The 27,078-nt window shown below is 46.8% G+C and overlaps 2 protein-coding genes across 3 annotated transcripts in view; both read left to right on the top strand.

Annotated features, from left to right (window-relative positions):
* POFUT1 (protein O-fucosyltransferase 1) overlaps nt 1-18,744 on the top strand; it is a 45,517-nt gene extending 26,773 nt beyond the window's left edge. Inside the window, exon 7 of one of the 2 annotated variants that reach the window (XM_074406389.1) lies at nt 14,774-18,744. In XM_074406389.1, the coding sequence (XP_074262490.1) occupies nt 14,774-14,803 (30 nt within the window). In that variant the 3' untranslated portion in view covers nt 14,804-18,744. Of the gene's footprint in view, nt 1-561; nt 4,941-14,773 lie in introns of those variants that run through there. The other variant, XM_003932073.4, reaches the window with a different exon arrangement.
* KIF3B (kinesin family member 3B) overlaps nt 1-27,078 on the top strand; it is a 97,292-nt gene that overhangs the window by 2,912 nt on the left and 67,302 nt on the right. The window lies entirely within an intron of this gene.

Below are 27,078 nucleotides of genomic sequence, written 5' to 3' on the forward strand. Positions count from 1 at the left end.
AGGCCAGGCACAGTGGTTTACCCGTGTAATCCCAGCTATTCGGGAGGCTGAGGCAGAAAGATCACTTGAGTCTAGGAGTTCAAGACCGGCCTGAGCAACATAGCAAGACCCCACCTCTAAAAAAATTTTTTTAATTAACCAGGTGTCGTGGCACCCACCTGTAGTCCCAGCTGCTAGGGAGGCTGAGGTGGGAGATTGCTTGAGCCTTGGAGGTTGACACCAGCCTGGGCAGTGTGGCAAAAACACATCTCAAAAAATAAAAGAGTCTGGTTGGTATTTTAATGGTGAAGAAACAGCACTCCAGGCAGAGGGAACAATGCAAGCAAAGGCATGAAGGCGTGAATGGTGTGTTTGCAGCTGAGGCTCCTGAGTGGGGAAGGGTGGGGTGGGCCTAGGCAGCAGCTGGGCGATGCTGCCCTCAGACACTGAACCCTATCTTCCTTCTCTCTGCTCCTCCTTTTGTGTCTGTAACTGCAGCCCAGGGAAGGAGGTTGGGGGTGTGGACGGCAGGCCTTGGCCTGCAGCCACCTCAGTTTATATGCTCTGCCCTTCCTCCTGCAGGTGAAGGTGGTGAGCTTGAAGCCCGAGGTGGCCCAGGTCGACCTGTACATCCTCGGCCAAGCCGACCACTTTATTGGCAACTGTGTCTCCTCCTTCACTGCCTTTGTGAAGCGGGAGCGGGACCTCCAGGGGAGGCCGTCTTCCTTCTTCGGCATGGACAGGCCCCCTCAGCTGCGGGACGAGTTCTGATTCTGGTCGGAACACCAGGCCTTCTGATCCTGGAGGGACCAGAGTCTGAGCTGGTCCTTCCAGCCAGGCCTGGCAGCCAGAGGTGTTCCCAGGATTGCAAACTCCTCTTCTCACCTGCCAAAGATGGAGAAGAGTGCCAGGGACCCCTGGAGGAGGGAGGCATTCCATATCCCAGGGCATTGGACTTCTGGGTTCCTAGGAGCAGGAGCATCTACCATCGCACGTGCTTCCTGCCCTTCTGGGAATTTCTTACACCGACAAAGCAGTCCAGCGTCCATCTTTCAATCCACTCTACTCTGAGCAGCCTGGGATGCTGAACTCTTCAGAGAGATTTTTTTATAGAGAGATTTCTATATACTTTTGATACAAGATCATGACTACTCTAGAACTCTGTCGACAGTTTTTGAAAATCAGTGAATTCCATTAATGTAGGTACCTAAAGTGACCTTAACTGAATGGATGAGGCCACAGCTGGTGTGGGTCACTGCTTTTCAAGGTGTCCCCCATTGTGGCCCTCAAGAGCCATCCCCACTTCCTGGCCAGAGCCATTGTTGTCCCCAGCTTCCTAGGCCATCTCTGGGGTTTGGGGGATGAACACTGTCCTGCGTTGTAAACACTATGCAAATGGAAGTTATCTGTCATGGTGCTGCGCAGCGTTCTGTGGGCGACTAAGTGCCACTCACATGACATGTTCCTGGCAAGGAGCAGACACTGTCACACCAGACTATCACAGACTGTGTTGTTCTCACAGTCTTTTGGTGGTTGGTGGCCATGGCAAACCTGGCACCTTCTGATCTCTTGCCCCAAGGGGCCTGGTTGGTAGAATGCTGGCATTAGGTTGATATCCAAAGCCTGTTCTCCAGGCTATCCTCCTGCAGCTGGAACCTTCAGGCTAGATTCTCACAAGGGAATGTTAGCCAAGGCTCTGACCACATAGAAGATGCCCAGGGTCCAGAAGCCATCACAATTCTCAGTGGAGAAGCACCTTTTGACCCTTCCTTTCTGATGTAATCTCTGCCAACACCATGAGGCTTAGGGTGCTCTAAGTCATGATTTTTTTGGTCTCTCGGATGCTGCAGTTTTAATAATCCATGACTCCCAAGAGCCCATGGTGCTTTGACCTTGGTGGTTCTAAAATTCCATGTCTGACCCTCATAGATCTTGTCCCTGCCACATCACCTCCCTCGGCCTTTATCCAGGAAAGGTGGCAGAGCCTCCACTAAGCCAGGCCCAGAGCTCCACACTGGGCCTTCTCCCTTCATTACCTGTGGGAGGAAACACTTTTTTTGTCAGGGGCAGCCTGGGTCAGATAGAGCTCAGAGGCCACAGGGTATCAGAGATCTCAAATCAAACACCAAAGTCAGCATTTGCTGCATAGAGCTGATACCCAACTCTAAGCAGGAGAAACTGTACAGAAAGGGCTTTGGCATCTTTTCCCTCTTGGAAAAACAATGAAGTGTTTTAAGTCCTGGGTGGACTGAGAGATGGTTTGCCTGTCCAGACTTGCTCTCAGCCCTCATCCAGAGAAAGAACTGCAGATGAGGGAGCCCATGCACTCCCTGCCGCCACCAGGGTATAAGCCTGTGGCTCGTTGGCTGATTTCATCTTGGAATTCATTTGCCATCCACATCCTTACATTGGGCACACACTTTAGAGTCTGAGACTCCAGTGGGGCCATCCCAATTTTTTTTCCCCTGAGACAGGGCCTTGCTCTGTTTCCCAGGCTGGAATGCAGTGGCATGATCATGGCTCACTGCAGCCTCAACCTCCCAGGCTTAAGCGATCCTCAGCCTCAGCCTCTCTGGTAGCTGGGCCTGCACGCCCAGCTCTGAATCACCTTCATTCACATCAACAGTAATAATCGCTTGTGTTCTGGAAGAAAGGGCACTAGAAGTTCTAGCAAGATTCGGTTATGTTCTCTGAGCTAGCGCTTTTCCCTCTGACCCAATTTTCTTACCTGTAATATGGTGGGCAGATGCTGTGGCTCACACTTGTAATCCCAGCACTTTGAGGGGGCCGAGGTAGACCACCTGAGGTCAGGAGTTTGAGACCAGCCTGGCCAACATGGTGAAACTTCGTCTCTACTAAAAATACAAAAATTAGCCGGGCATGGTGGCATGTGCCTATAATCCCAACTCGGGAGGACAAGGCAGGAGAATCAGTTGAACCTGGGAGGTGGAGGTTGCAATGAGTCGAGATCGCACCACTGCACTCCAGCCTGGGTGACAGAGCGAGACTCTGTCCCCTCATCAAAAAATAAATAAAATGGTGATAAAAACTGACAGGTGTTCACAGGCCCAGATCAGCTAAAGCATGTACATAAGAGTGTGTTGTAAACTTGAAAGAGACAAAGCCGCAAATGTGACTGTTGATTAATTTGACTGCCTTTTGTTGCTTGTCACCTCCATGCCAGGCAACTGTGCTTGCTAAGTGCTTTATGGACATTCTCTTATTTGTTCCCTATCCCTGAGAAATAGGAACTGTTGTCATCCTTATTCTACACAAGAAAAAATTAATGCCCAGAAAATTCTCGTAATTTTCCCAAGGCTGCCCAGCTGGTGGTGTTAAGCCAGAATTTGACTTCCCAGAGCCAGTTCCATTAGCCCCCATGTTCTGCTGCCTCTAGCTCACAGAATGCACTTTCCACCTTGCGTGCCATGGAGGCCTCTGATGGAAAAATGATCAGCCACCTTACCTTCTACTGGGCACCTGCTGTGAGTCTGCCTATGCCAGAAGGGTTAAGGAGGGGAGGTTACCCGAGAAACAAAGCCCGCATGCAGCTTACAGCCCCCATTGGAGAGTTTCTCAGTACAACATGCTTTCATTCAATAGGTGTATGTTGATCACCTACTATGTGCCAGGCTCTATGCTAGGTACTAAGGATGCAGGAGAGAATCAAATGTAAAGTCTTTGTCCTCAAGGAATTTGCATTCTAGAAAGTAGAAGACATAATAAATGTACCGTGGGAGGTGTTGATAAGTGCTATGAAGAAATATAAAGGGCATGGGAGCAAAAAGAGGCAGTGGATCTGTTTTAGATAAGGAGCTCAGATAAGACCTCTGAAGAGCTGCCGTGAAGGAGGGAGGGAGCACATTCCTGGCAGAAAAAACAGCACGTGCAAAGGCCCTGAGGTTGGAAGAGCAGCAAGGAGGCCAGCATGGCTGGAGAGGCAGGCATAGGCAGGGAACTGAGCAGCAGATCAGAGCAGGCAAACTGACATTCTGCAGCCTGGCCATGGTAGGCAGCTTTTAGTTGCAGAAATAAGGGAAGCCTCCTAGGGTTCTGAGGAGAAAAGTGCACAAGCTGATTCACATTTCTGAAGAACCTCTCTAGCTGGCCAGTGCCGAGGAGGTTGGAGAGAGAAGAGGTGAAAGCAGAGATACCAGTGCAGGGCTGTTACAGGTATGCAGGCGAGAGACTGGCGTGCTGGGCTCCCCTAGGCTAGGACTCCAGTGCCCTCTTCTCCCAAGAGACAAAGGCCATTGCATTGAAGGAGGTAGGAAATGATTAGATTATGAATATATATAATTATTTTTCAGTATTTTTCAAAGATATAATTATTTGCATAGTTTTAACCATGCCAATATATACAGTTTAATGTACTAGTTTTTTACTTAATAGTATATCATTTTTTCCCTGTTGGTATGTAGCCTGGATAAATGCTCTTAATTATATGAAATTCTACTAAGAGGTGTTCCATAGTTTATTGTTTTCCTGTTTTGAGAAATTGGGCCAGGGGTGGTGGCTCACGCCTGTAATCCCAACACTTTGGGAGGACAAGGCGGGCAGATCACTTGAGGTCAGGAGTTCGAGACCAGCCTGGCCAACATAGTGAAACCCCATCTCTACTAAAAATACAAAAATTAGCTGGGCGTGGTGGCACATGCCTGTAGTCCCAGCTACTTAGGAGGCTGATGCAGGAGAATCATTCGAACCCAGGATGTAGAGGTTGCAGTGAGCCGAGATCGTACCACAGCACTCCAGCCTGGGTGACAAAGTGAGACTCCGTCTCAAAAAATAAAAAAATAAAAAAAATTGTTGGATAGGAAACAAAAAAATAAAGTTCATTAAGATAAAGTCCCAGAAGTAAATTTGTTGATCAAACGCTTAAAACTTTTTGTTATGGAAGAATTCAAATATAAATAAAAAATTGTAAGTAATAAAATGAACTCAGTTTCAACAATGACCCACATTTTACCAGTCTAGTTTCATTGACTCTCCCACACCTAAGTGCATTTGTTTGCTAGAGTCTTAAAGAAAACCTAAATGTGTTTTGAAAGGAGAGCCAACAGGATTTGCTGACATGCTGACTCTGGGCTGGGAGGGAAAGAGGAGTCCAGGGTGCTCCAAGATTTAGGGCCTAGGCAACAGGAAGGAATTGTCCCTGACTTACAGAGTGACCCAAGCAAATCTCTTTACCGCTGCATTCCTCACCTCGGCATTACAGGTGCTAATGGTGGTCTAGGCAGTGCTTCTCAAAGGGTGGTCTTCAGAGGTTCCTTCCAGCGTTGGTTGATAAGGCAGATTCTCAGGAGCCACCCTGAACCTGAGAATCAGAATATCTGGGGGGTAGTGCCCAGGAATCTGCCTTTTTATAAGTACCTGCAAGTAATTTGGATGCCCAGTGGCCCAAGACTTCAAACTGTGGTCATCAGACCAGCAGCATCAGCATCGCCTGGGGGAACTTGTTAGAAATGCAGAATTCCAGGCCCCCGCCCAGAACCACTGAGTCAGGATACCTGGGGATGCAGCCCAGGAATCTCTTGAGCTCTTCTGGGGCTAAAATGTGAGCAACACTGATCTGAAGGAAGTGGGGATCTCACTGTATGGTCAGTCAGCCAACAGTAATGGAAGACCTCTGCGGCCCCTCCCTGGCAAGCCTCACAGATTCCACCAGCGAGGTGGCTTTAGGAGCTGCCTGCTGCGCATTTTGTATTGACCTACGTCTCCTATTGTGTATTGGTAGGGGCTTTATAACCAGATGATCATTGTTTTAGGATCAGACCAAACATATAAGAAAAGGAAGGGAAGCCCAGGTGTGATGGCTCACACCTGTCGTCCCAGCACTTTGAGAGGCTGAGGCAGGCAGATCACTTGAGTCTAGGAGTTTGAGACCAGCCTGGGTAACATAGGAAAACCCTGTCTCTACAAAAAATACAAAAATTAGCCAAGCATGTGGTGTGCCCCTGCAGTCCCAGCTACTCGGGAGGCTGAGGTGGGAGGATTGCTTGAGCCCAGGAGGAGGTCAAGGCTGCAGCGAGCTGTGATGGCACCACTGCACTCCAGCCTGGACATTGGAGTGAGACCCTGTCTCAAAAGAGAAAAAAGAAAAGGGACTTCAATTTTTCAAAATTAAGCAACCACTAGTAGTGATTGGATGCAGAAATGAAGAAGCTGGTGTTCAAAGGAACCAAAGCTGGGAAACACTGTCCTGAAACATCGTAGATCTTCAGAATTATGGAAGGGAGGGGAGAGAGAACAAGAAAATAAGGAAAGGACAGAGGTAGGAAAAAAGAAAGAGTTGAGTTTTCATTTCCATTTTCTGTTCAAGTCAAAGAAGCTCAGCGAATAATCTATTAATAGTAACAATAACAATAATAATAAATTTTCACTGGCCAGAAAATAAGATCCTTCCTCTCCTCAGTTCTCCTTCTGTCCTTAGTGGAATTGACAGATTAAAAAACCATAGCCTGAAGGCAAATCCTGCACTCTGGATTATGTTGTCAAAATGAATTCAAATTGTTGCTTGAAACCTGGTTTATTTCAGGGTTGAGACCTTTCCCTTGAAAAAACATTATTTAAGGGCAAGCAGGTTTGGTTTGTTTTTACATCTAATCCTTTATTGATCATCAGCCCAGGAGGCCAAGCATAACCAGGTAAACAGTGAGAATGGAAGAAACAAAAGGCATTTCCCAGAAACCTCATTCCCCAAGTGCAGTGACTCAGGAGAACAATGCTCACCTGGGGACGGTACCCCGGAGGAGGATGCCCCACCCATCTCTGAAAAATCCACCAGTTAAAAAAAAAAATTGGCAACCCATTGAGCCATTTGACATTCATCTCCTCTACATGGCGGATGTTTTCCCCACTCTGACACTGCCCAAGCTGGTTTAGGAGGTCTTGGGCAGGCACTAGCAGAAAACAAGAATGATCTTTTCAGTTGTTCTCAATCCCGCTAACAATCTCAAAGAGAAAGTCAGTTCAGCACTATCATGTCATTAACTCCTATCGCTTGCTCTCAATCTGTCCTTGTAACAGAGTAGACCTCAGAGTCAGACAATCTTGGTTTGCTGGAATTTAGTAACACTGTTACTAAGTAATAAATGAATTATTTATTTATTTATTTTTAAACAGGGTCTCACTCTGTTGCCCAGGCTGGAGCACAATGTCTCCATCTTGGCCCGCTGCAGCTTCAACCTCCCAGGCTCAAGCCATCCTCCTACCTCAGCCTCCCAAGCAGCTGGGATGACAGGCACGCGCCACCACACCAGCTAATTTTTGTATTTTTAGTAGAGACTGGGTTTTGCCCTGTTGTCCAGGCTGCTCTCAAACTCCTGGAGTCAAGTGATCCTCCCGCATTGGCCTCCCAAAGTGCTGGGATTACAGTGAGCCACTGCGCCCTGCCATTTTATTTATTTTTGATGTTTTGTACTTGTGTTTTTCTGTTTAAAGATGTGGTTTAAAGTTTCCTTTTAAGAAACTTAGGTTACAAAAAGTGATTTGCTTCAGAGAAAAAGTAATAAGTAAATGATGTGGCAGGAATTATGAAGATAAAGTTTGGGAGAGCCTTACTCAGCTGGCCCCTGAAGATAGCTTAAAACAATACCCAAGGGGCTTTTGTGAGAGAAACTTTGATCACTCTTCACACCTCCACACTATTTTCTAAACTTTCCCTCTGCTTAAAACATAATAGTAGGCCGGGCACAGTGACTCATGCCTGTAATCCCAGCACTTTGGGAGGCCAAGGCGGGCGGATCGCCTAAGGTCAGGAGTTCAAGACCAGCCTGGCCAACATACTGAAACCTTGTCTCTGCTAAGAATACAAAAAATTAGCTGGGTGTGGTGGTGGGCACCTGTAATCCCAGCTACTGGGGAGTGTGATGGAGAATCCCTTGAACCCAGGAGGCACAGAGATTACAGTGAGCCAAGATTGTGCCATTGCACTCCAGCCTGGGCAGCAAGAGCAAGACTCCATCCCAAAACAACAAAAAAACCATAATCGTAAATGTTTCAAGATCTTATTCTATGAAACTGTCCTCTTCTTAGCTCCCATAGAACCTTGAAATTGTAGTAAGTAACATGGGCTGGACGCAGTGGCCCACACCTGTAGTTTGGGAGGCTGAGGCAGGTGTACTGCTTGAGCCCAGGAGTTTGAGACCACCCTGAGCAACAAAGTGAGACTCCCCCCGCCATCTCTACCAAAAGTCAAAAAGTTAGCCAGGCATGGTGACACGTGCCTGTGGTTCCAGCTACTCAGGAGGCTGAGATGGGAGATCACCTGGGCTCAGAGGTGGCAATAAGCCATATTTGTGCCACTGTACTCCAGCCTGGGACAGAGGGAAACCCTGTCTCAAATAATAACAATAAGCATCATGTATTAAATAACTAACGTGTCATTTACCATGTGTTATGGTGTTCTAAGCACTTTACATCAGTTAACTCACCTCCTTAGTGAACAACCCTAAGAGGCTTCTTTTCTTATTATCTCCATGTTACAAATAAGGGCACTGAGAAACAGTGAGGTGACGCACCTAGCTTAAGGTCATAGAGCCTGTGAGTGGCAGAGCTGGGATCTGGGCCCCGGAAGCATGGGGCACAGGTCAGTGCCCTGAAGCCATGGGTTGTTCTGCCTCTCCTGTCACGTTACCCATCAGACTGAATTTGCTAATTTGTTTCCCCAGCTGGACCAGAAGTATCCCCCAAGAACAGGGACCATGCCTGATGCATTTCCCAACCAGCCCAGTGCTTGGTTTGTAAAAATGTCCTTTATATATGGATTGAATGGGCCAGGCACAGTGACTCACACCTGTAATCCCAGCACTTCAGGAGGCAGAGGCAGGCAGATCGCTTTGGGTCAGGAGTTCAAGACCATGGCCAAAATGGTGAAACCCTGTCTTTACTAAAATTACAAAAATTATCCAGGCATGGTGGCAGGTGCCTGTAATCCTAGCTACTTGGGAGACTGAAGCAGGAGAATTGCTTGAACCTGGAAGGCCGAGGTTGTGATGAGTCAGGATCACACCACTACACTCCAGCATGGGCAACAGAGCAAGACTTCGTCTCAAAATATATATACATTATATATTTTGATATACTATATATAACTATATTATATATTTTACATATATATGTATATATATATATTTTTTTTTTTTTTTCTCATTCAACCCAGATATGTGTATATGTACATACAGGCCTGGCATCACGGAGGATTTGTAGAGGAGGTAGGCGTTGAGTCTCATCATGGGCATTATTTTAACAACTACACATGGGAGATAAGAAAAGGAATTCTAGATGGAGGGCTTGCATGAACAAAGGTGCTGACCCAGGTGTCAAGAGCTAAGTTTGTGGGGAGCAGCGAGCAGTGCTAGGCATAGGTTTAGGGAGGTGGTAACAGGAGATGAGGCAGCATCGGGAGGTTTGAGCCATGTGAGAAGGGCCTGGAATGCCAAACTAAGAGGTTTGGTCCTTACCCTTCGGGATCTTAACCAGAGGTTGTCTCAGGATTAGGGGCAAATAAACGGGGTAAGCATTGCAAGCAGGGGCTTTGTAGGGCTCACTTAAAGGCCCTGAGGCATCTAGGAGTGAAAGGGTCCCCATAGTGCCTCTTGAAGGCAATGCCAAAAGGCAAGTCTTTGGCTGCCTAAATTAGTCAAAAATTTAATGACAATAAATTTATGCACAGGGTGAAAAATTCAATGAAAGTACAAAATAATATACCTGTGGTGTGAAAAGTAAGTGCCCCCTTACTAGCGCCAACCCCACTCCAGAGGCAAACACTGCTTAAAGTTTGGAGTGTAAGGGCATCAGTGCAAGGCCTAGCTTTAAAATTAATCCAGTGTATAATTATGAGACTCAGTGTTCTCATCTGTAAAATAAGAATAAAAATTAAGCCATTGAACCATTATGAATTAAGTCTTCCTCCCATGGTACTGGCATTCTAGTGGGGGTAGGGGGGAAACAGATAAGAAATAAATAATGAAAATTAGCTGGGGCCAGGCATAGTGGTTCGTGTCTGTAATCCCAGCACTTTCGGAGGCCGAGGTGGAAGGGTCACTTGAGCCCAGGAGTTGAGACCAGCTTGGCAATGTGACAAAACCCTGTCTCTACCAAAAAAAAAAAAAAAAAAAAAAAAAAATCCACAAAAAACAAAAATAGCCAGGTGTAATGGCACATGCCTGTAGTCCTGAAAAAAAGGTGAGGCCAGGTGCAGTGAGTCATGCCTGTAACCCCAGCACTTTTAGGAGGCTGAAGTGAGAGGATCACTTGAGCCCAGGAGGTAGAGGTTGCAGTAAGCCATGATGGCACCAGTGTATTCCAGCCTTGGAGTCAGAGCAAGACTCTGTCTCAAAAACAAAACAAAACAAAACTCACCCACACTCTCATCATCCAATAATTAACCACTTTTTTTTTTTTTTTTTTTTTTTTTTTTGAGACAGAGCCTCACTCCATCACCCAGGCTGGAGTGCAGTGGCATGGCACAATCTGAGTTCACTGCAATCTCTACCTCCCAGGTTCGAGCAATTCTTGTGCCTCGGTCTCCCAAGTAGCTGGAATTACAGGCATGTGCCACCACGCCCAGCTAATTTTTATATTTTTAGTAGAGACGGGTCTCACCATGCTGGCCAGACTGGTCTCCAACTCCTGGCCTCAGGTGATCTGCCCACCTTGGGCTCCTGAAGTGCAGGATTACAGGTGTGAGCCACTGTGCCCAACTCAATTAACTACTTTTTTTTTTTTAAATTAGCTGCTGCTGGGTGTGGCTCATGCCAGTAATCCCAGCACTTTGGGAGGCCAAGGCAGGCAGATCACTTGAGGTTAGGAGTTAGGAGCTTGAGACCAGCCTGGCCAACATGGTGAAACCCCGTCTCTACTAAAACTACAAAAATTAGCCAGGCATGATGGTGTGCACCTGTAGTCCCAGCTGCTTGGGAGGCTGAGGCAGTCGCCTAAATCTGGGAGGTGGTGGTTGCAATGAGCAGAGATTGTGCCACTGCACTCTAGCCTAGGCAACAGAGCAAGACTCCGTCTCTAAATAAATAAATATACAAATTAAAAATCAGGCCAGGCATGGTGACTCACACCTGTAATCCCAGCACTTTGGGAGGCTGAGGCAGGTGGATTGCCTGAGCTCAGGAGTTCAAGACCAGCCTGGGCAACATGGTGAAACCCTGTCTCTGCTAAAATACCAAAAAAAAAAAAAAAAAAAAAGTTTGGCATGGCGGTGTGCGCCTGTAGTCCCAGCTACTTGGGAGGCTGAGGAAGGAGAATTGCTTGAACCTGGGAGGCAAGGTTGCAATGAGCCAACATTGCGCCACTGCATTCCAGCCTGGGCGACAGATTGAGACATCGTCTCCAAAAAAAAAAATTAGGCATAGTGATGCACACTTGTGGTCCCAGCTGCAATGGGAGGTGGAGCTGGGAGGATTGCTTGAGCCTAGGAGGTCGAGGCTGCAGTGAGCCATGATTGTGCCACTGCACTCCAGCCTGGTGACAGAGCAAAAACCACATTAAAAAAAAAAAAAAATGTATGAGGCGGTAACGAAGACTATGAATGAGAATGAAATGAGATAAAGAGAAAGAGTGACTGGGGCAGTCAGGGGAGACTTTTGTGTCCAGGTCACATTTGAGCAGAGGCCTGAACGAGGTGAGTGAGTGAGCCATGTGGGTATCTGGGGAAGACCATTTCAGGTGGAAGGAACAGCGAGTGCAGAAGGCCTGAAGGTGGCATGAGTGTGGCATCAGGGAGAGGGGCAGAAGGTGAGGTGTGACAGCAAGATTGGCCAGATTATAGTGAACCTCACCTTTGGTTTTTCGTGGCTTTTGCTTTTGTTTTTGTTTTGAGACGGTTCTCCTCCGTCATCCAGGCTGGAGTGCAGGGGTACAATCATGGCTCACTGCAGCCTCAACCTCCAAGACTCACACAATCCTCCCACCTTAGTCTCCCAAGCAGCTGGGACTACAGGCATGCACCACCATGCCTAGCTAATTTTTCAATTTTTGTAGAGATGAGATCGCACTATGTTGTCCAGGTTGGTTTTGAACTCATGGGTTCAAGTGATCCTCCTGCCTCAGCCTCAAAGTGCTGGAATTATAGGCATGACTCACTATACCCGGCCTCACCTTTGGTTGTTTTTTTTTTTTTTTTTTTCTTAGGCGGAGTTTCGCTCTTGTTGCCCAGGCTGGAGTGCAATGGTGCGCTCTCGGCTCACCGCAACCTCCGCCTCCTGGGTTCAGGCAATTCTCCTGCCTCAGCCTCCTGAGTAACTGGGATTACAGGCACACGCCACCATGCCCAGCTAATTTTTAGTACTTTTAGTAGAGACGGGGTTTCACCATGTTGACCAGGATGGTCTCGATCTCTTGACCTCGTGATCCACCCGCCTCGGCCTCCCAAAGTGCTGAGATTACAGGCTTGAGCCACCGCGCCCGGCCCACCTTTGGTTTTATGTGAGTGACCTGAGGAACCATTTGAAGGTTTTGAGCAGAGAGGAGTGACATATCTGACTTCGGTTTTATATTAGTTATCCATTGCTATATAACAAATAACCCCCAAATGTAGTGTCTTAAAACAAGAATCATTTACTATCTTTCTGTTTCTGTGAGTCAGAAATTTGGAAGTAGGTTGGCTGAGCAGTTCTGACTCAGGATCTCTCGTGAGATTGTAGTCAGATATTGACCAGGGCTACAGTCATCGGAAGGCTTGACTGTGTCTAGAGGTTTCATTTTCAAGGTGGCTGACTCCCAGGGCTGACAAGTTGGGGCTGACTATTGGCAGAAGGCCTCAGTTCCTCTCCATGGGGTTGCTTGAAAGTCCTTGCAACATCGTGGCTGTCTTCCCCCAGAGAGTGATTCAAGACACCAAGACAGAAGTTGCAATGTCTTTTTTTTTTTTTTTTTGAGGCACAGTCTCTGTCGCCCAGGCTAGAATGCAGTGGCATGTTCACAGGCCACTCCAGCCTTGACCTCCTGGGCTCTAGCAGTCTTCCCACCTCAGCCTCCTGAGTAGCTGGGACTACAGGCATCTACCATCATGCCTGGCTAATTTAAAAAAACTTTTTTTGGCAGAGATGGGATCTCACCATGTAGTCCAGGCTAGTCTCAAACTCCTGGCCTCAAGTGATCCTCCAGCCTCAGCTTCCCAAAGTACTGGAGTTATTAGGCATGAGCCACCATGCCTTGCTTACAGTATCTTTTATGACCTACTCTCAGTCACACATTGTTGCTTTTGCCATTTTTCTTGGTCACACAGGCTAGTCCTATTGAGTATGTGAAGGGCATAAGTACAAAGAAGAGGTGAGACTATTGTGGACCATCTTAGAGGCAGGCTACCAAAAGTTTTTTATTTGTTTGTCTTAATTAATATACAATAAAATTTATGCTTTTCTTTCTGTCTGTCTTTTTTTGATGTAAAGATGTATAGGTCTATGAATGGTAACATATGAGTATATTTGCGTAACCACTACCACAAACAGGATGTAGAAGAACTTCATCACCCCTCAAAAAACCCTCGTGTTCCCCTTTGTAGTGACACACTCCTCCCACCTTCACCTGTGGTGACTGCAGATCCATCACGATAGTTTTGTCTTTGTGTGTGTGTGTGTGTAAGACAAAGTTTCGCTCTTGTCACTGAGGCTGAAGTGCAGTCATATGGTCTCAGCTCACTGCAACCTCCACCTCCCAGATTTAAGTGATTCTCTTGCCTCAGCCTCCCAAGTAGCTGAGATTACAGGTGTGTGCCACCACACCCAGCTAATTTTGTATTTTTGGTAGAGACGGGGTTTCACTATGTTGGTCAGGCTGGTCTTGAACTCCTGACCTCAGGTGATCTGCCCGCCCAGGCCTCCCAAAGTGCTGGGATTACAGGCATGAGCCACTGCGCCCAGCTGATAATTTTGTCTTTTAGAGAATGTCATAGCAATGAAATCATATACTATGCAACCTTTGGAAACTGCCTTCTTGCGTTCAGAGCGATGCCTTTGGGATTGATCTAAGCTGTTGCAGGAATCAGTAATTTATTTCTTTTTATTGCTGAATTATGTTCCAGTGTATGGCTAGGTCACAGCTGATCAATTTACCCATTCAAGGGGTTGTTTCCAATCTGGGGAAACTGTGAGTAGAGCTGTGTCTCAGTCCATTTGGGCTGCTATAACAAAGCATCATGGACTAAGCAGCTTATAAACAATAGAAATTTATTGTTTACAGCTCTTGAGAAGATCAAGCCGCCAGCACATTCAGTGTCTGGTGAAGCCTCACTTTCTGATCAGTGCCTTCTCACCGTGTTCTCCTCTGGTGAAAGGAAAAGGGCACCTCTCTTGGGTCTCTTTCGTCAGGGCACTAATCTCATTTATGAAGGCCCTGCTCGCGTACTCTAATCCCCTTCCAAAGGTCCCTCCTCCTAATACCAACACCATCACCTCAGGGATTAGGATTTCAACAAATGATTTTTTTTTTAAATTTCTTGTCACCCAGGCTGGAGTGTAGTGGCATGATCTCGGCTCACTGCAGCCTCCACCTCCAGGGTTCAAGCCATTCTCCTGTCTCAGCTTCCCAAATAGCTGGGATTACAGGTGCGCACCACCACACCCAGCTCATTTTTGTATTTTTACAAAATGGGGATTTTTTTACAGACGGGGTTTTTTACAGATGGGGTTTCACCATGTTGGCCAGGCTGGTCTCAAACTCCTGACCGCAGGTGATTCACCTGCCTCAGCTTCCCAAAGTGCTGGGATTACAGGTACAAACCACCTTGCCCAGCCAACAAATGAATTTTTTTTTAATTTCTTTTTCCTTTTTGATACAGGATTTCAGTCTGTCACCCAAGCTGGAGTGAAGTGGCTTGATCTCCAATCACTGCAACCTTCACATCCTGGGTTCAAGCAATTTTCCCACCTCAGCTTCCTGAGTAGCTGGGATTACAGGTATACACCACCACACCTGGCTGATTTTTGTATTTTTAGTAGACACAGGGTCTCGAACTCCTGGCTTCAAGTGATCCACCCGCCTTGACCTCCCAAAGTGCTGGAATTACAGGTGTGAGCCACTGCACCTGGCCTCAACAAATGAATTCTGGGGAGACACAAACATTCAGATCTCAGCAAGCTGCTCTAAACATTCATATACTATGCTGTCTGCTACCCTTCTGATACTCTGATTATGTGGATGTTAGACCTTTCAATCTTGTCCCACGTGTCCCGTAAGCCCTGTTTATTTCTTTCCATCTTTTTCTTTCTTTCTTTCTTTTGAGACAGAGTCTCACTCTGTCACCCAGGCTGGAGTGCAGTGGAGTGAACTTGGCTCACTGAAACTTCGTGCCACCATGCCCAGCTAATTTTTGTATTTTGTAGTAGAGACAGGGTTTTGCAGCGTTGGCCAGGCTGATCTGAACTCCTGATCTCAAGTGATCTATTCTCCTCAGCCTCCCAAAGTGCTGGGATTACAGGCATGAGCCACTGTGCCTGGCCAATCTTTTTCTTTCTGTTGTTCAGATTGCGTAAATTCTGTCAATCCAGGTCAGGCGTGGTGGCTCACGCCTGTAGTCCCAGCACTTTGGGAGGCCAAGGCAGGTGGATCACCTGAGGCCAGGAGTTCAAGACCAGCCTGGCCAACATGGTGACACCTCATCTCTACTAAAAATACAAAATTACTGGGCATGGTGGCACATGTCTGTAATCCTAGCTACTTGGGAGGCTGAGGCAGAAGAATCACTTGAACCTGGGAGGCGGATGTTGCAGTGAGCTGAGATAGTGCCATTGCATTCCAGCCTGGGCAGCAAAGCAAGACTCTTGTGTCTAAAAAAAAAAAAAAAAAAAAAAAAAATTCTATCGATCCGTCTTCAAGTGCACAGACTTTTTCTTGTGGCATCTCCATTCTGCTATTTAGCCCATTCATTGAGTTTTCTGTTTCACTTATTCTTCAGATCTAAAATTTCCATCATATATATATATCCCTGTGATATAATACATCTTGATGAAAAAGCTAAAGAAAGCAGAGTCTTCACCTTACTTCTTGGAGTTTTTTTTTTTTAATTGTGGTAAAATATGCATAACATAGCATTAACCATTTTAACCATTTTTAAGTGTACAGTTCAGTCTGCTCAGTGGTATTAATACATTCACCTTATGCAACCATCACCACTATCTACCGTAGAATGTTTTTATTCTCCCAAACTGAAACTCTGGACTCATTAAACAATAATTCCCCCTTCTCTCCTTGGAGTTTTTGTTTGTTCGTTTGTTTTTTAGACACAGGGTCTTGCTCTGTCCCCTGGACTGGAGTGCAGTGATGCGATCAGAACTCACTGCAGACTCCAACTCCTGGGCTCAAGGGAGCCTCTCACCTCTCTATGTAGCTAGGACTACAGGCATGCACCACCACGCCTGGCTAATTTTTAATATTTTTCATAGAGGGAGGGTCTTGCTATGTTGCCCAGGCTGGTCTTGAACTCTTGGCCTCAAGCAGTTCTCCCACCCCAGCCTCCTGAAGAGCTGCAGTTACAGGTATGTGCCACTACATCCAGCCTCTTTTTGGAGTATTTTTATCACAGATGTTTTAAAATCTTTTTTAGATAACTCCAGCATCTTGATTAGCATCTTTTTATTGTCTTCTCCCACGTAAGCTGGAATTTTCCTGCTTTTCTGTATTGTAATTTATCCTGGACATTTTAAATATTGCATCACGAGGCCTGGTGCAGTGGCTCATGCTTGTAATCCCAGCACTTTGGGAAGATGAAGAGGGTGGATCACTTGAGGTCAGGAGTTTGAGACCAGCCTGGCCAACATGGCAAAACCCTGTCTCTACTAAAAATACAAAAAATTAACCGAGCATGGTGGCACATGCCTGTAATCCCAGCTACTTGGGTGGCTGAGGCAGGAGAATCGCTTGAACACAGGAGAGGGAGGTTGCAGTGAACTGAGATCGCACCACTGCACTCCAGACAGAGCGAGACTCTGTCTCAGAAAAAAGAAAAATAGGCCGGGTGTGGTGGCTCACACCTGTAATCCCAGCACTTTGGGAGGGCGAGGCAGGTGGATCACGAGGTCAGGAGACCCAGACCATCCTGGCTAACATAGTGAAACCCCATCTCTAGTAAAAATACAAAAAAAAAAAAAAAGAAAGAAAAATAGCTAGGCATAGTGGCGGGCACCTGTAGTCCCAGCTACTCAGGAGGCTGAGGTAGGAGAATCGACTGAACCTGGGAGGCAGAGGTTACAGTCAGCTGAAAAAGCAAGAAAGATTAAATAAATAAATAAATGTTGCATTATGAGACTCTAGATCTCATTTAGTTCCAATGGAGAATGTTGCCATTGAGGCAGTTAGCCAAGTGGGTTCTGGATGCAAGCTCCAACCTGCCTTCTGTGGGTTGTGGTTCCAATGTCAGTCCTGTTTGGAATTCTTAGCAGTGTCATTTGAATCTGTCCCATGTGGCCGGTCCAGAATTTGGGAAGTGGCCTAGCCAATAATTCAGCTCTCAAAGTCTATGTTAGGCTGTTTAGGATAGAACCGCTCAAGTACAGCTAGGGGATGAGCCCAGAAGTCCATAAAAATCACTTTGTGGGTTCATGTTACCACACTTCCTCTCGGTGATGTCCCTGATACTATCTGGTTCCCTGGGGCTCCCCCAGGCAGAAAGCTGGGGCTCTATTTACCTCCCCTGACACCTACTTCCCCCAATTGCACCCATGTCTGGATCCAAGCACTAGGGGAATAGACCGAAGAAGCCATAAAAGCTCACCCCGCACTCCTGGGACCTCAGCTCTTCATAGTTTCAGGATCCTGTAGGCACCTGCCACCGCCTCTGCCACCATGGGATGGCCTGGGGGCTAGGACACGAGAGGATGGAGAATAGAAATGAGGATAACCCAGATTCTTCTAAGTAATAGGAGACCTCTTTCTGGTTTCTGGAGACAGACCAGAAGATTTCTCCTGACGCACCCTGTGTTCACACTATGTTCACTTCTGGGTTTGGGGCTGCTCTGAGACCAACTCAGGAAATAGCGGTGGAAAAGAAAGTGTAAACTCCCTTCCGGATTGGTGGTCATTCAATCAGTAGTCTTCTGCCCCAGTTTGCCTGCTACTCCTTTTTTTTTTTTTTTTTTTTGAGATGGCGTCTCCCTCTGTCACCCAGGCTAGAGTGCAATGGCACGCTCTCGGCTCACCGCAATCTCCGCCTCCTGGGTTAAAGCAATTCTCCTGCCTCAGCCTCCCCAGCAGCTGGGATTACAGGTATGCACCACCATGCCCATGTAATTTTTGTATTTTTAGAGTAGAGATAGGGTTTCACCATGTTGGTCAGGCTGGTCTTGAAACCCTGACCTTGTGCCTCCGCCTGCCTCAGTCTCCCAAAGTGCTGGAATTACAGGCGTGAGCCCCACGCCCAGCTCTGCCTGCTACTCTTGGCTCTTCAGAGCCCTCAGCTGGCTGTTCCCTGAGCTCTGTACAGGGTTTACAGGTGTCTTCGGCAGCAGAGGTTTTGAATTAGTCTCTCTGGCCATCCAGCAGGCAGCGGACTGCAGAGGGCAAGGATGGAAGTAAGGAGGCCTGCAGGGAGATCAGAGGAAGCTTCACAGAGGTGACCTCTCGATCACATCTTAAAAGATAAGTGGCTATTGCCGGGCGCGGTGGCTCAAGCCTGTAATCCCAGCACTTTGGGAGGCCGAGGCGGGTGGATCACGAGGTCGAGAGATCGAGACCATCCTGGTCAACAAGGTGAAACCCCGTCTCTACTAAAAATACAAAAAATTAGCTGGGCATGGTGGCGCGTGCCTGTCATCCCAGCTACTCAGGAGGCTGAGGCAGGAGAATTGCCTGAACCCAGGAGGCGGAGGTTGCGGTGAGCCGAGATCGCGCCATTGCACTCCAGCCTGGGTAACAAGAGCGAAACTCCATCTCAAAAAAAAAAAAAAAAAAAAAAGATAAGTGGCTATTTTCAGAAGGGGTAGTTGTGGGTAGAGCATTCAGGACATAGAGATGGAGCTGAGCGATGTGTTTTTTTGTTTGTTTGTTTGTTTTGAGATGGAGTCTCTGTCTCCCAAGCTCGAGTGCAGTGATGCTAGGATTATAGGCGTGTGACACCATGCCTGGCTAATTTTTGTATTTTTAATAGAGACGAGGTTTTACCATGTTGGCCAGGCTGGTCTTAAACTCCTGGCCTTGAGTTCGAGACCAGCCTGGCCAACATGGTGAAACCCCGTCTCTACCAAAAATACAAAAAAATTAGTCAGGCATGTTAGTGAACCCCTGTAATCCCAGCTACTAAGGAGGCTGAGGCAGGAGAATTGCTTGAGCCCGGGAGGCCAAGGTTGCAGTGAGCCAAGATCATGCCACTGCACTCCAGCCTGGGTGACAGAGTGAAACTCCATCTCAAAGAAAAAAAAAAAAAAAAAAACTCCTGGCCTCAGGTGTTCCACCCACCTCGGCCTCCCAAAGGGCTGGGATTACAGGTATGAGCCACTGTGCCCAGGCCCCGAGTGACATCTTGAGGAGCAAAAGCCTGTGAAGCCTGGGAAGTAAAACTCTGGGTTGTCTGAAGTGAAGAGGGCAAGGCTGGGCGGGATGAAGGGTGATGCCATGAGAAAGGGGCCGGGGGAGTGGGCTGGGACTAGATGTTGAGAGGTGAGTGGTGGATTTCTGATTTCTATGGGTTGAAGAAAAAGACCAGATAACATTTTCCACTAGTGCACAAGGAGGGGGAAGCCCCCACCCCCAGACCCGAGACAGGATGTGGGGATGCTTGTAAGTGTCTAAGACCTTGGCAAGGGAAGGTGGCATCTAATCTGAAAAGGCCAATGGCACAGTTCCTGTGGAGAAAGAAGGGTGTGTGATTTTGCAGCTGCTGAAAGGGAATGTCATACTGCTGCAGCCTTTCTTGGGTTGGATGATCAGGGAGAGGGGGCAAGGGGATGTCTGCTTCTGTAGCCAAGATAATAAATTGAACAATTCCCTAAGGCTCACCGTAAATGAGATAGCAGAGGTGGGAGAGGATGGTAGATCAGGAGTTTAAAGGTAGGAGTGACAAAGAGCGTGTGTTATATCCCTTTTTTGGTTTTTGGTTTTTGTTTTGTTTTCTTTTTTTTTTTTTGAGACAGGGTCTCACTCTGTCACCCAGGTCGGAGTGCAGTGGTGTGGCGTGATCTTGGCTCACTGCAGTCCCAACTCCCAGGGCTCAAGTGATCATCCTACCCAATCTGCCAAGTAGCTGGGACTACAGGCACACACCACCATCCCCAGTTAATTTTTGTATTTTTTGTAGAGTTGGGGTTTTGCCATGTTGCCCAGACTGGTCTCAAACTCCTGGATTCAAGCAATCTTCCTGCCTCAGCCTGCCAAAGTGTTGGGATTACAGATGTGAGCCACCACACCCAGTTTGTCTCTTTTTATACTTTTTAAATTTAGTATTTTAGTCATACAAGTAGGAGTTAGGAAAAAAAAAAAAAAAAGAAGGCTGGGCACAGTGGCTCATGCCTGTAATCCCAGCACTTTGGGAGGCTGAGGCAGGCAGATCACCTGATGTCAGGAGTTTGAGACCAGACTGGCCAACATGGTGAAACCTCACCTCTATTAAAAATACAAAAAAAAATTAGCTGGGTGTGGTGGCAGGCATCTGTAATCCCAGCTACTTGGAAGGCTAAGACAGGAGAATCACTTGAGCCCAGGAGATGGAGGTTGCAGTGAGCTGCAATCATGCTATTGCACTCCAGCCTGGGCGACAGAGTGAGATTCCGTCTCAAAAAAAAAAAAAAAAGGAAAAAAAATTAGTATAGTTACCTATTGCTGCAAATAAATTATCCGTAAACTCAGCAGCTAAAAACAACATTTATTACCTCACCCATTTTTTAAGGATAAGGAATCTGGAATCTGCTTTGCTGGGTGATTCTGGCTCAGGGTCTTTCATGAGGTTACAGTCAAAATGTCAACCAGGGCTGCCATCATCTGAAGGCTTGACTGGGGCTGGAGGGTGCACTGTCAAGATGGCTCCATCATGTGGCTGTTGGCTAGAGGTCTCAGTTCCTCCCTGGCTGTTGACCAGAAGCCTCAGGTATTCTCCTTGTGGCCCTCTTCACAGAGATGCTCTCTATATGGCAGCTGGCTTTGCCCACAAGTGATCCAGGATAAAGATCTAAGACAGGAGCTACTGTGTCTTTTATAACCTAATCTCAGAAATGTCATATAATATCATTTCAGCCATATTCTATTGGTCACACAGGCCAGTGCTGGTTCAGTGTGGGAAGGAACTACATAAGGATTTGAATACAAGGGGCTGGGAGTCATTGAAGGCCGTCTTCGAGGCTGGCTACCACAGCATGTATTACCAATTCAGATTCTTTTGTGAATGTAAAGAGATCACTGAGACGTATTATTAATAGAAAGGAGGCAGGTTTCCTTTTTATATAATCTTACTTTAAAAAGAAGCATGAGGCCGGGCGCGGTGGCTCAAGCCTGTAATCCCAGCACTTTGGGAGGCCGAGGCGGGTGGATCACAAGGTCGAGAGATCAAGACCATCCTGGTCAACATGGTGAAACCCCGTCTCTACTAAAAATACAAAAAATTAGCTGGGCATGGTGGTGCGTGCCTGTAATCCCAGCTACTCAGGAGGTTGGGGCAGGAGAATTGCTTGAACCCAGGAGGCGGAGGTTGAGGTGAGCCGAGATCGCGCCATTGCACTCCAGCCTGGGTAACAAGAGCAAAACTCCGTCTCAAAAAAAAAAAAAAAAAAAAAAAAAGAAGCATGAAACCTACATATTTCTATTATATACACATATAAATGTATAGAAAAAGATTGAGAAGGATACACTTAAAACTGGTAACAGTGTCACCCCTGTGGAGGGAGACGAAATGGTAGGCATTATTATGAAAAGGAAACCTATCTTTTTGTTTTTATTTTTTTTGAGACAGGGTCTCACTCTGTCATCTAGGCTGGAGTGCAATGGTGCAATCTCAGCTCATAGAACTGCTGCCTCCCAGGCTCAAGTGATCCTCCCAGCTCAGCCTCCCAAATAGCTGAGAATAAAGTCACCATCACAGCCAGCTAATTTTTGTATTTTTTGTAGAGATGGGGTTTTGCCATGTTTCCCAGGCTGGTCACAAACTCCTGAGCTCAAGGGATCCGCCCACCTCAGCCTCCTGAAGTGTTGGGATTACAGGTGTGAGCCACTGTGCCTGGCCAGGACTTTTTTTTTTTTTTTTTTGAGACGGAGTTTCGCTCGTTACCCAGGCTGGAGTGCAATGGCGCGATCTCGGCTCACCGCAACCTCCGCCTCCTGGGTTCAGGCAATTCTCCTGTCTCAGCCTCCTGAGTAGCTGGGATTACAGGCACACACCACCATGCCCAGCTAATTTTTTGTATTTTTAGTAGAGATAGGGTTGCACCCTGTTGACCAGGATGGTCTCGATCTCTCGACCTCGTGATCCACCCACCTCGGCCTCCCAAAGTGCTGGGATTACAGGCTTGAGCCACCATGCCCGGCCCAGGACTTTTTTTTTTTGGAGACAGAGTCCCGCTCACAGCTGGAGTGGAATCCTGCTCACTCCACTCCAGGCTGGAGTGCAGTGGCACAATCTCAGCTCACTGCAACCTCCACCTCCTGGGTTCAAGCAATTCTCCTGCCTCAGCCTCCTGAGTAACTGGGATTACAAGTGTGTGCCACCATACCCAGCTAATTTTTGCATTTTTAGTAGAGACAGGATTTCACCATGTTTGTCTGGCTGGTCTTGAACTCCTGACCTCATGATCTGCCCACCTTGGTCTCCCAAAGTGCTGGAATTACAGGCGTGAGCCACGGTGCCTGGCCTTTAAAAAAAAAAAATTGTATTTTCCTTCTCTTATTTTTGAGACAGAGTCTTGTTCTGTTGCCCTGGCTGGAGTGCAATGGCATGATCTCAGCTCACTCCAGCCTCCACCTCCCAGGTTCAAGTGATTCTCCTACCTCAGCCTCCTGAGTAGCTGAATAAAGGCACTCACCACCATGCCCAGGTAATGTTTGCATTTTTAGTAGAGACAGGGTTTCACCATCTTGGCCAGGCTAGTCTCAAACTCCTGACCTCAGGAGATCTGCCCTCCTCAGCCTCCCAAAGTGCTGAGATTACAGGCATGAGCCACTATGCCCCACTGGACTTATCATTTTTATACTGTATATTTTTCTTGACAATTTGAATCATTTGCAATAACAGTGTGTTCCTGAGTTACTAGTCTAATTTTCTGTTGCTAGATAGCAAAACACCCCAAACTCAGTGGCATGAAACAACAATCCTTTTATTCCACTCACAGATTCTGCGGGTCAGGAATTTGCAAAAGGCACAATAGCATTGGTTTATCTCTGCTCCATGATATATGGAGCCTGAGCTAGGAGATGAGAACGGCTGGTGAAGACTCACGTTTCTTATGCCTGGGCTTGGATGACTAGCATGCTGGGCTGAGCTACAGCCATGGACTAGAACACCTACAAATGGCCTCTCAGTGTGGCCTAGGGCTCCTGGCAGCATGGAAGCTGTGTTCCAAGAGGAACTATGCTAGGAAGAAGCACTTGGAGAGAGACTATTCCAAGAGAACCAGGCAGAGCTGCATGTTTATTTCTGACCCAACCTCAGAAGTCACACAACGTCACTTCTGCCATACTCTATTGGTGAAATCAGCCATGAGCCACCCAGATTCAAAGAAAGAGGACATAGATTCCCCCTCCAATGGAAGGAGTGTCAAGGAATTTGCAGCCATTCCTTTAAAAACTGCCACATTTAGTTTTAGAATTTGTTGCATTGTTTTATTTTTATAGAGACAGGGTCTCACTATGTTGCCCAGGCTGATCTTAAACTCCTAACCTCGAGTTATCCTCCCGCCTCAGACTCCTAAAGTACTGGAACTACAGATGTGAACCACCATGCCTAGCCATGGAATTTAAAAATCTATTTTAGGCTGGGCACGGTGGCTCACACCTGTAATGCCACCACTTTGGGAGGCAGAGGCAGGCGGATCACCTGAGATCAGGAGTTCGAGACCAGCCTGGCCAACACGGTGAAACCTTGTCTCTACTACAAATACAAAAATTAGCCAGGAGTGGTGGCACTTGCCTGTAATCCCAGTTACTCGGGAAGCTGAGGTGTGAGAATCACTTTGTTGGAAATAGATGCTCAGCGCCGCAAAGAAAAATTAGCATTTAGACAAAGGATCTTTTTTCAGCAATGCAATTTTTACTTCCTGGACTGCAGGAAGGGTACCCTTGCTAGCCATCATGCCACGAGAGTACCCTTCCTGCAGTCCAGGAAGTAAAAACTGTGTTGCTAAAAGATCCTTTTGCTAATTTTTCTTTGCGGCACCAAGAATCTATTACCAACAGCTTGAACCTGGGAAGCAAAGGTTGCAGTGAGCTGAGATCATGCCACTGCACTCCAGCCTGGGTGACAGAGCGAGACCCCGTCTCAAAAAAAGAAAAAATTCTATTTTAAACAAAGAGTGAGAAATAAAACGTTGAGGCTGCCTTTCCTGAGATAGTGGGTCAGGAGCACTTAGGCACATGCTCACATCCCAGACTCTTAGCTCTTTCCTTGCGGTTGCCTTTATTGCTTTGAGTCTGATAATCTCGGAGAGACCTGAGATAACTTGGCAGTTGCAACTCATAATTCTTTTTTTGTTTCTTTTCAGTACCTGAAACCAAACCCTTTAGGTAAATATTTACGTACAGATTTATTTGTTCCCCTTATTCCAGAAAGGATTTGAGGAAGCTTACAGGAATTCATACAGTATAATCATATGATTAAAAATATATAAATAGATCAAGAAACTAAGGGAAAGGGAAAGGAAAGGTTAAAACAGTAAGTTAGAACCAGAGTGGAAGTTAGTTCTTAAAAATATATGCTGAAAGTCTTAAGTAAATATTTGGCATTGCAGGGCTGGAAAGCATTATGTATGTTATCTGATCTAATTACCTAATTGGCTCTTGAAATTGCTCTCTGACATCTCTATAATAGCCATCTAGCCTCAGTTTGCACATTTCCGGTGATGAGGAGCTCAGTACATTAGAAGGCAATTCCAACTGTTAGAAAGTATGGACCCAGGAGTCACAGATTGAAATGCTTCCAAGGGCTGGGCGTGGTGGCTCACACCTGTAATCCCAGCACTTCGGGAGGCTGAGGCAGGCAAAACTCCTGAGGTCAGGAGTTCAAGACCAGCCTGGCCAACATGATGAAACCCTGTCTCTATTAAAAATAGCAAAACTAGCGAGGTGTGGTCATGTGCACCTGTAATCCCAGCTACTCAGGAGGCTGAGGCAGGAGAATCACTTGAACCCAGGAGGTGGAGGTTGCAGTAAGCTGAGATCATGCCACTGCACTCCAGTCTGAGCAATAGAGCAAGACTCTGTCTCAAAAAACAGAGAGGGCTAACCAAGAATGATCCCGGTTTCCAAGTCATCACTGAATGTGCTTCCGAAAGGCCTCGTCTCAAATCAGTTACATATTGTGTCTCTTCTCCAGAGTCTGGGAGCCTTCAGGGAGGAGGGGAATAGGATATTTTTCATCTCTCTGTCCTAGAAACACACCCAATATTTGCAGAGGACTTGAGAGAAGGGGAGGAACTGAGCTGGGGTCACCTGATAATAGGCAGAGGAGAGAGTCTGGGCTCTGGGTTACAACCTGACTCTGCCTTGTGGTAGCTACACAACCTTGGCTAGTTACTGAACTGAGCCTCAGTCTTCCCATCTGTAAGGTGGGGATAATAATAGTACCTTCATGATAGAATGATTATAAAGACTGACCTGCTTAACTCATCGTAAGTGTTCGATAAATGTCTTTTTGGGGATTTTCAGCTCCCCCAGCAGCCCTCCCCTTAGTCTCCTTGCCTTTGGCCCCGTATCGTGTCTGTGGATTATCGTCTCCCACCAGCCTCCACTCCTTGTGCTCTCACCTTTTCATCCCGCAATCCCCTTTTCCTACTTGTCAAATGTGTAACTTTGCGTGTATTTACTTCTGATGCTCCTTAGGAAAAGTCAAACAGTCACACCCAGCTGAAAAAAATGAAAGAATTTGGTCTTGAATCCAGCCAGGTCAAGTTCATGAACTCTTATAGCACCCTGTGCTCTTTGGGTCCATTACGTACAGGCTGTGAGAAATCAAAGTTTCTAGGCGGGGCAAAGTGGCTCATGCCTGCAATCTCAGCACTTTGGGAGGCTGAGGTGGGAGGATCACTTTAAGTCCAGGAGTTTGAGACTAGCCTGGAAAACAAAGTGAGATCTCATTTCTACAGAAAAATTTTAAATTAGCCAGATGTGGCTGCATGCACCTATAGTCCCAGCTACTGGGGTGGCTGAGGTGGGAGGATTGCTTGAGCCCTGGAGGTTGAGGCTGAAGGTATCTGTGATCATGTCACAGTACTCCAGCCTGGGCAACAGAGTGAGACCCTGTGTGAAAAAAAAAAAAAAAAAGTGGTTTCTGTCCAGCTCCACAGCTGTCAATGGCAGACCTGAGAGCCACCTTTGGCTCTGCCTGGCTCCAAATCTGGTGATTCTCCCACACCCCATGCTCCCCAGTCTCCATGTGGATTTTTTTTTTTTTTTCTGAAACAGAGTTTCACTCTTGTTGCCCAGGCTGGAGTTTAATGGCACAATCTCGGCTCACTGCAACTTTTATCTCCAAGTTTCTAGTGATTCTCCTACCTCAGCCTCTCAAGTAGCTGGGACTACAGGCGCCTGCCACCACGCCCAGCTAACTTTTGTATTTTTAGTAGAGATGAGGTTTCACTATGTTGGCCAGGTTAGTCTTGAAATCCTGACCTCGGATGATCCACTCCCTTGGCCTCCCAAAGTGTTAGGATTACAGGTGTGAGCCACCACACCTGGCAAGAATCTTTAGTGGCCATTTAGAGGAATCACTATGCTTCTCCCATATGGTCATTAAATACTGGAGCATTTCACTACAGCACTTATTATCAACTCTCTCACAGAAATTCTGTGAGGTCATCCAGCAGGAGTCATGCCCATTTGTGAATGAAGAAACTGAGGCTCAGAGAGGGAAAGTGACTTTTCCAAGTCCACATTGACTTTATACAGTCAATATTCTCCACATTTCCGGGGTCCTAGCCCGGTGTAAACTCTACTTTAAGGGGTCACATACTTCCTAAA

Source organism: Saimiri boliviensis, chromosome 9, assembly GCF_048565385.1.
Source record: "Saimiri boliviensis isolate mSaiBol1 chromosome 9, mSaiBol1.pri, whole genome shotgun sequence".
Classification (NCBI taxonomy): Eukaryota; Metazoa; Chordata; class Mammalia; order Primates; family Cebidae; genus Saimiri; species Saimiri boliviensis.